Source organism: Belonocnema kinseyi, chromosome 10 (genome assembly GCF_010883055.1).
Source record: "Belonocnema kinseyi isolate 2016_QV_RU_SX_M_011 chromosome 10, B_treatae_v1, whole genome shotgun sequence".
NCBI lineage: Eukaryota > Metazoa > Arthropoda > Insecta > Hymenoptera > Cynipidae > Belonocnema > Belonocnema kinseyi.
In genome coordinates this window covers 99,657,890-99,667,358 of record NC_046666.1, presented here as the reverse complement: position 1 = coordinate 99,667,358, position 9,469 = coordinate 99,657,890, and the positions used below count along the sequence as shown (strand labels likewise).

The 9,469-nt window shown below is 33.0% G+C and overlaps 1 protein-coding gene across 3 annotated transcripts in view; it reads left to right on the top strand.

Moving 5' to 3' along the window:
• The first annotated feature begins 2,102 nt into the window (after positions 1-2,102).
• The window catches only part of LOC117181535 (40S ribosomal protein S10b), a 43,829-nt gene continuing 36,462 nt past the window's right edge, over positions 2,103-9,469 (top strand). The window contains exons 1-2 of one of the 3 annotated variants that reach the window (XM_033374322.1): positions 2,103-2,229; positions 2,647-2,791. In XM_033374322.1, the coding sequence (XP_033230213.1) occupies positions 2,648-2,791 (144 nt within the window). In that variant the 5' untranslated portion in view covers positions 2,103-2,229; position 2,647. Of the gene's footprint in view, positions 2,230-2,301; positions 2,326-2,422; positions 2,556-2,646; positions 2,792-9,469 lie in introns of those variants that run through there. The other 2 variants (XM_033374321.1, XM_033374323.1) reach the window with 2 other exon arrangements.

The window sequence follows — 9,469 nt, the reverse complement described above, 5'->3', positions numbered from 1 at the left end:
TTTCGATGATTTCAGATATCTAACTTTTTTTAAATGCTTAAAATTGGAATTAATACGACGTTTCTCGTAAATGAAATGAGATACGCCAAAAAAGACAACATTTTTGAATGCAACTAGAAAATGGTATATTAGCATATAACTTTTAATTATAAATACGTATAATGAGAAAATTCATTATATTAAAAAAAAGTGTTAATAATTTGAAGAGATTTAAAAAGGGAGAGTCGGATTAGCGACGGCCAACTACTGTAAATAACTCTGCCCGCCCGGAACGTGACGAATACAAAAGGAACATTATATTACCGTCGCACCACTCTTAAAAGGACCTTGAAAAGGACCCAAACCTCTCAGATTATCTCTCAGACTAAATTGTTTTAAATCGACTCTGCTTATAGTCTCAAATGGGCCAGGCTATTTCGCTAGAGAAAACTCAGAGATTTCTATCGGTAGGGGACCCATAGTCTCAAATATTCATGCATCTAAAAATGTTAATACAATTAATAATTTTCATTATTATTCTCTTATTTGTCTCAGTGCACTAAAATCATTACATTTTATTCTTAAATAAACAATGTATTAATTTGTTTCACATTTCAGGCTGTTTTGCAATAAAGTTTTTTATTTCTGTAACAAATAAATTTTTATAAACGACTTCTTAATATTTCAAAATGACTAATGTTTATATTCCCTGGCGGACCGAAAGAACGGAATGGAGCCACTACAAGTACCCGTAAAGACCCCATTCGGTTCCTTTTTAAAAAACTATAAAAAAAAACAGCAAAATCAACTTTTAAATGGTTGAAATTCGGATTCTACGTTAAAATTTGCATTAGAAACTCACGGAGTAATCGCAATACTTTTTCTTGTAGCGATAAAAACTTTAAAAAATAAAATACCTGTGATTTACATGGGCCGAAGGTGCCTTCAAGTGCATCTTCTTTTAGAAGCAGTTAAAAAGCGTTCCGTCGATAACTTTAAGAATTCTGCCTGGATGCTCGCGCCACGCAGTGGAAACCACAGACCACAACGCTGCGACGTAAGTGAGAGAGAATTTCTTTTTTAAATTTCGCGCGCAACATACTACTTGAGCGATTATGGATGCGCTTGAAGTCACCTTCAGCAGAAGTTAATGACATTTTTTAAATTTTTAACGCTGCAAAACAAGTATTGTGATTACTCCGTGAGTTTCTAATATGAAATTTAACCTAGAATCGAAATTTCAACAGTTTAAAAGTAGATATTGCTGTTTTTTTTTTAGTGTTTCAAAAAGGAACCGAATGGGGTCTTTACGGGTACTTTGTAGAGGCTCCTTTCGGTTCCTTCGGTCCTCCAGGCTCCTTATGTATACCACTTGTAAGTTATTTGTTACCGCTTCAAAATATGAAAACAAAAACCTAACTTCGAATCAAGCCATTAGTATCTTTTTTTATTCAATACTTACCAATCAACACATTTTCCTAAATCAGTCTGTAATAGTAAACACAGTAAGTATGACAATATACAGATACAACTTTCAGGCAGTGTTATATAATAAAAAATTTAATAATAACAAATTCAATTTGACACTTAGACTAATTTTTATTTTTAGGATGTCAAAATAATAAAAAATATTGTGGTTGCACATGCGCATTGAATTCAACTGACTCTCAGCGCCATCTAGCCTTGCTCCCGAACACCAAAACGTAATGCCTTCAAAACGACACATGGGAGTGCCACCAATATGGCCCTCACCAATCTCATAGCGGTAATTTCCACGACGACACGAAAGTACCTCAAATACTCCCAGTCAATTCTCGAACACAGCCTAAGTAAATTTACTAGTGCATACACCTACACGGTAGATGCATAGGGCTAGCAGAAAGAGATTATAAAGCACATAACCTAAAATTAGAATAAATCCATATTTCTCTTTAACTATATTCAAAATTACAATATATTTTATTAGTATTCAAATATTTCTAGACCTCAAAATCACAAAAGAATTTCATTCTTTCCTTTTACTTCACTTATATTTTTCCGCCTTACTTATCCAATATGGATGAACTGTGTGGCTTCCTTCTGATTGGTTGAGTTTTTTACTCGCGCGTGGCGTGATCCTCCACGGCAAGACGACCCTGCCAAGACCATGTATTTATTGTATCATGTAGTGTGCTATTTCTTTTTCTAATGTTTGTGACTCTTTCCTCTCAACGCTCTTTTGCGTGGAAGCGTTAAACTTGTTAAAATCATGTTCGTTGGGTTTTGTATAAAATCGAGTTTAATTTGTTGCATCCTTCATATTTTTAGTGAAATAATTAAATCTACGAATAACACATACATTTTGCTGTACATTGATTTTTATAGTGGTTGATTTTTCACGATATTTTTATTTCAGCGGGATGAAAACTGACAGTGTCAATATTCTTTCAAAATAATATAGAATTCATAAAAGCATGAGTAAATGGAATGAAATAAAATCAAAATTAATGACGAATTCTTTTCATGTTAAAGTTTTCATCTGTGACCATGTGTCTATGTGCATTTTAATGTTCCATCGTTTTTGGGGAAAATTATGTGTACTATTTTTATGAGTGGCTTTAGTGCATTATTGCAAAATTTGTGTACGTATTGAATAGAGTTTTAATTAACTTTTTTTTGCCATTTCAGCATGTTGATGCCGAAGAAGAATCGTATTGCTATATATGAATACCTCTTTAAAGAGGGTGTGATGGTTGCAATGAAGGATTATCATGCCCCCAAACATCCTGAATTGGAGACCATTCCTAATCTGCACGTTATCAAGGCTATGCAGGTATTTAATTTTCATTGTATTTCAATTGTACATTGTGTTACATTTTACAAACAAAAAGGAAGTGAGTGGGAGTGGAGGAACTAAAGAAAAATATAAAGTTTTTAAAAATGTTCATGTTTTTACTTCAAACAAAATTTAAGATATCTAATTTATTTTATTGCAGAAATATTACATATAAACGAAACCAAGAGATTATTTTCTTGATTACAATTACAATGTGGCAAAGTTTTTTTTCTTCGAATTTGTGAAAGGAAGTTCGATATAAAATATTTGCTTACTACTGAATGAAAGTAAATTAATAGGCATGTGTACTAAAAATATCAGTTTTCATGAAATTTCATATTCCCTTTGAAATTTGTCATATAAAATTATGAACGGGTAGAAACAGCATGAAAAATAATGTTACATTTTTGTCAAATTTCTTAAGATTTTTTGGAATTTATATCGAATTTTAACATTGATATAAATTAGTTTAATTATAGAAAATACCGTATGAAATGCATTTTTTTACAAATACAATTCACAAATCAATTACTGCTTCATAATAAAGTAAATACTTCAATGTTTTATGTATTCAAATCCATTTAAAACAATAAGGCATGATTTGATGTAATTATTGCATTAAAATGCTTTGTTTTTCAAAAAAATATACAATTGAGGAATATTGGTTATCCTATTTTGTAACGTAGTTTGTTACAGTTGCTGCAACAATTAACTTCCAAGTTTCCCAAAAGCTTACATTTATTTAACGCCCCCTCCCCTCGGAACTTTTTTTAATTTTTGAGGAAATTGGGATTATTTAACATTAAAAGAATGCGATCTGTTTTGGAAAGTAAACAGCAAATTATTATGAATATTATAAAACATATATTTATATAAGTATTACAAGTGTCTATTTTTGATAGTACTTTAAATCAAAGCACGCTGTACCCTAATTTGTTATATTGATTCTTGTACAAACCTATTTTGTACCAAGGATGAACTCAATCTGATAAGATTTAGAAAGCGCTCGTCGAAGTTCGAACATAAAAAATTGATAGAAAAGACGAGGCTTACGAGAGAAATAGTCGGACGTAGCAACAGATTTCTGCATTAAAAAGGTATATCGCCAGTTTCTAGCGTTAAAAAAACGTAGCGATTTTTTTCTTTATATTAAAAAAACGCGGCGGTTGGTGTCTGGTCTCGTGTCGAAGAAATACGTAAGTCTAAGTTTTATAACTAAGTAGACGTATTAATATTTAAACATTTTTTATGAGGAGATTCTATTTTTTGTTCGCAATATTATATACAGAGAATTAACTGTCAATAGTTATTATCTATCAATTAATATTTATGTTACTCATAATTAAGTATTATGCATATTTAAAAAGACATTTGCATATTAAACTGTTGCTGCCTTCATTTTATATCAATTATTATTTTGCAAGTTTTTGTTCTTTAAAAAATGAAAATATTTTTACCAATTTTACTGGAATTTGCATTTAAAAATTGGCACATGGAAACTTACAAACGGGAATATATTCTTCATTCACTAAATGTTTAATCCCCACAAGAAAAGATGAAGAATTTTTTGGTTTCAGCTGAAGCATTCTTTTCTTCATGAAAAATATTATATTTATAATTGGGAATGGTGGTTGACCTTTTCGCCACCTGGTGCCGAAAACTGGAACTAGGCAGAGTAGGTTCAATTTTAAAGTTGTATTTTAATTTTTGCGTAAAAGTGTTTTGGCGATTTCTTTTTGTGAAGTTTTAAATAACGAACGAATACTGAAAAGAAATCTTATCGAAAGCAAATCTTTTCAGATAGAATTTCTTTCCCATTGGGCACGCAAGTCCTAAATTTGTCCTATATACGTCTTTCGGCGGACGTCCTGAGGACCTTTTAAAGACATGAAAAGTTCCAAAGGATGTCTTAGAGACGTTAAATCATATGACATAGAGGTACATTCTAAGGACATTTTTGTCAAATATATTAAAAGTAATTATTTTGTATTTTATGTCAGTTTTAATGCATTGTAAGCTTAGGTAAACTTTAATTAATGTATGTAGCAACAGATTTTATCCAAATTATACCAAGAATGCGAATAATAGGCGATTGTTTTGTGAAGTTTAAAACGATGATCGAATACTAAAAACAAATCTTACAAAAAACAAATCGTTTTAAATAGAATTTCCATTTTATTCAGTGATTCGACAATTGAAATACCAATTCTATCCTAACTTTAAGATCCGGTTTTCAAATAGCTAATCAACTTATTTTTAGTGTCCAATAAATACTTTAAACTCCAGAAAAAATCGTTAAACACTTTTATGCACGAATTAAAATGCATCTTCAAAATCGTACCTTTTCTTTCTAGTTCGAATTTTTGTCACCAGGTGGCATATCGAAGTTTAACTATTCCCAATACCAATAAGAGAGTAGTGCAAAAAAATCAAAAATGTATCTTGTTTTACCGAAGAAATTTGTTATTATAATTTAAACCTGGTATACTTTTAATAATATTATTGTATGAGGAAAGAATATAAATAACAGCTGAGTAAAAATGAGTAGAATAGTAATTATGATTAAATCTGTATACAGGCATTTTAGCATACTGATACATTTAGGGCCGATTTTACCAACTCTGATTAAATCGTTAATCATTGATTAACCTTATTTAATCAATACTTTGCGTTCCACCATTCTTTTAATCATGATTTGGGGAAGATCATCACGGGTTAACTTTACCGCCCAATAATGGCTGGTTATGGAGTTTAATTAGTGATTAAAGTAACAGAACTCCGAATTGAAGTGTGAGTGCAGTATACAGGAAGGAAAAATGGCTTTGTTTTACAATGATATTTTATCCTCGTCGGATTATGATGAAATGCTTAACCACGTTCAGAGAAGGCCACGCATATTCAGACACAATTGCCACTTCTCTTCTTTTACACTGGCCACTGAAACCACTCGTAACCTCGAACTTTAGGAATCTTATCATATGCTAATATGGCGCTAAGTGTTCATGAAGAATTTCGTTCTAACCAATCAGAGTCGCCGTTACAACAAATATGCCAGAAGAAAAAATAAAAATCCGGAATATTTTGCTAGCACAGAAAACAACCTGAAAAATATGTTACGAGTTGGTTCTTTTGCAAAAATGTAACTAAAATGGTCAGAATTGAATAATTTCAGATTAAAATGTGAAAAGAGGATAATTTCAAAATGTTAAAAATTGAATATTTTCCAATTAGAATTTTCAATAATATATTATTTGAAATTCAGTGGAATGGAAATTACGTTATTTCTAATGAATAGCATTCAAAATTGAATAATTTAAAAGTGAAAACTTTAATTTTTATAAATTTAAATTCGAAACGGTAGTAATTGATAACTTGAAATTGAATATTCGAAAGTAAAAGCTTCTGAAATTATAGAAATGTAAATATGATTTAACATAGAAATTGATCCAGCAAATTTGGCTGAAGTCAAAAAATAAATTCTGCTTTATTTTCACCCTTCAAAGTGGAAAATTTTTGAATTCTAAAGCTTCAAAATGTCGCGCAGTGTTGTGACAATTAAATTTTCTTTTCTTTATACTCTCTATCCTCTACGGGTTTCAGAGTCTTTACGTAACCTTTACATGTATTCTTACAAACAAGCAGCCTTGTATATTAGCTTACTATCTATTTGCTACATCTCATCTTAATTACCATTTTTCCTTCTAAGCGCTTGCGAGCTTGTCCAGGGCCGGTTTCCGTTTTTCCTTACCATTCTGTCTCTTATATTTTCCAGTTTCTTCATCCATTCTCCCCCCTCACCATTTCCATTTTCCTTACCATTGTCTCTCTCTCTCTCTCATATTTTTCAGCTTCGAAATCCACTTCACTCTCTTTTCCACGTTTCCTCTTCCCTTTCATTACCTCTACACCTCCCTAGGACATGCAACCATGTTTCCTGCTCATACCTACACACTCTACTACTGCCTATTCCATATGTTCTCTTTTTTATTATTTTTAAGGTTCTCTGGTTCCTCCTGCACCTTCACCATTCGATATCAGCTGTTGTGCATTGACGCCTCAATTTTCTTCCATCTTTCCTCTCCTTGTATTGTCATCTTTTCTTCTATTTCCTACCACTCACATGCATACCACATTTGAATCTCATTTAATATCTTTCCTCTCAATTTCGAATGTCCCATGTTACCCCTCCTCTCTTTATCCATAACCCCCCGTGCTCACTCTTATGCAATTCTGCTTCCCTTTTCTCTTCTTCGTTTCTCTTCAAAATTTCAGACTGTTCATTTGCATAACATTAATTTTTTCTCATTCAATTGCATCCCTCAGCATATAACCTGGACTGCTCCAACTTAACCCCATGACCTTTTTAAAAAATCTTTCATGCAGATTTCCGTTGTCTTATGCTCTTTCCAGTCTCAAATCTCCACTCCATAGCTTAATGCTGACCATACTAGCAAATGGAACATACACACTCGCATCCACCAGTTGTTCTTGAAGCTTCTTTTATCTATATCTCATAGTTGTCCCATCACTTTACTCGCACATTCTAATCTGTTTCCTGCCTGTAGAACGCTTCCTTCTCTCGTTTTAGACTAAAATCCTAGACATAAGGCTCCTCAACCAGCTCTACCACCCCGCTATTAATCTTCCATTTATATTCTACTCTATGCTTTTTATTTTTGCAACACATCATCTTACAAAGGGAAGGCCTGAGGGTCGAAATTCAAATCAAGGTCACTTGAGCAGAATTCAAAAGATTATCAAATTTCATTTGACAGGTGTCACGGCTTATTGGTTGGTGGAGCCCGGTTTTGAAAATATGCATTTTTGACAATTGCTGCTGTCGTTACTGATTCTACATATGCTAAGAGAATACACTTTCTTTTTATTCTACCAACACTCCACTGCACCAGGGAGAGGGAACAATTAGCCTAGGTCCAGAGAAAATATACTTGATGCAAATAAATCATGACCTATTTGGCCGTGGATATGTAAAGTCATTTTTCCAAAATTTTTAATGCTTTATCGAGTGATAATATTGTGTCGTGGTGTTAGGTTTTTTATTAGGAAAAAGAATTGGGTTGGAAATTATAGAGGTTAATATACTCGAGGTAGGTGGACGTACAATGAAGATGGCGTTGTCTATTGAAAAGAAAGGTCTGGATTATGCTTTGAAACCTTATAAAGAGAGCAGGAATGTGAAACTTAAAGAAACGAAAAATGGCAAATAGAGCTACTTGTACATGATTACACAAATAAATTAAATAAGTAGTTCATTGCATTTAAAAAATGTAGGATAGGAAGAAAAATTTTGTTTGCACTATTGATTTCTTATCGAGTATAGATCCGTGAAATCATGGCTTATTGAATTTTGATGAATAAAAAAAAGTAATATTGCCCAATACCTGACGCAGGAGAGGTTTTTTCTAAATCCATACTGAGGAGGAGGGGGGATATTTTCATTTTCGAACCAATACATAAGCTTATTCAGAATAAGTTTTGCTGTTATTTGAAAGAAAGGCAGCTAGCGTATTTGTTCTAAATTTCTTTCTACGATTTTTTGGAAGAAGGAAGATTAAGAATTCTTTTCAGGAGTCTGGGAAAATACTTTCAATAATAATGAAATTTAGGATACGCAGTGGATGGAGAAGAGGGGCTTTTGGAAGGTATGATATTACTTTAAAACTAATTTTATCAAGACCAGGAGTCGAGGATTCAAACTTTTCAGAACAGAAGCCTTCTCCTGAAAGGTAAAAGATTGAACAAAAATTTCACCTATACGAGAGACCTTATTACATTCATCGTTCCGCTAGGGAAGGGGGGGGGCTCAGGTAAAATCTTGTCCTTGAAGGCTTTCTAGCTATTTTGCGGTCTGCCTTGGTTATCGGTTTGTTGACACCTCCGATTATCGTGGATCGTTTCAGACCCAAGGCATGTTAAAACGCTTAATTTTTAATTAAAAAATCTGGTCAAATTCCTGTACACTATTGACCACTTTTCCTTTAAGGGCACGTCATAAGGATTGCAAACAAATTAAAACAAATATTTTTTCAAAACGATTGCCCGCCTAAGTTCAAGTTATCGTGGGTTGTTCCAGGCCCAATGAGAAATTGACTTGCTTTCTGCGAAGGCCAAGTTGTCACCGGGGAAACGCGATTCAACACAGAGGGTCCTCTATTCCTAAGGTTTTTTTAGGATGGGGATAGGTATTTCCGGGATACACGTATTCTGAGTAATGAGACCAATTGAAAATGCTATGAGTCTGAAACGACCCACGCTAACCGAATCCGGTTAAATTATAGGGTAAAAGCAATCTCAGGGTTCCATCCAGCCCCTTAACCCAGCCTGCGGGAGGTCTATTGTTTCGGCCGAGTCGAGCGCTGGGGGTACAGTCTTCTTCAACAACGCACTGCGAAGCCTACACGCTACGCACCATCGCGATACACTAGGAAAAGGAAGGAAATACAGTGCAGGACTACATATTAAGGGGCCCGTCATCTTTTTGGATTGAACATTGAATAGTTACAAATTTCTTTTTCTTTTGTTACTTAAATTACTTGTAACTAAAAATATATATTTTTCTTTTAACAATTTATTGCTACTACTAAAGTAGTTCTACTTTAAAACCTGGTTGTTCAATTTTTAACCAAAAAGATGAATTTTCAAACCAAAAAATTA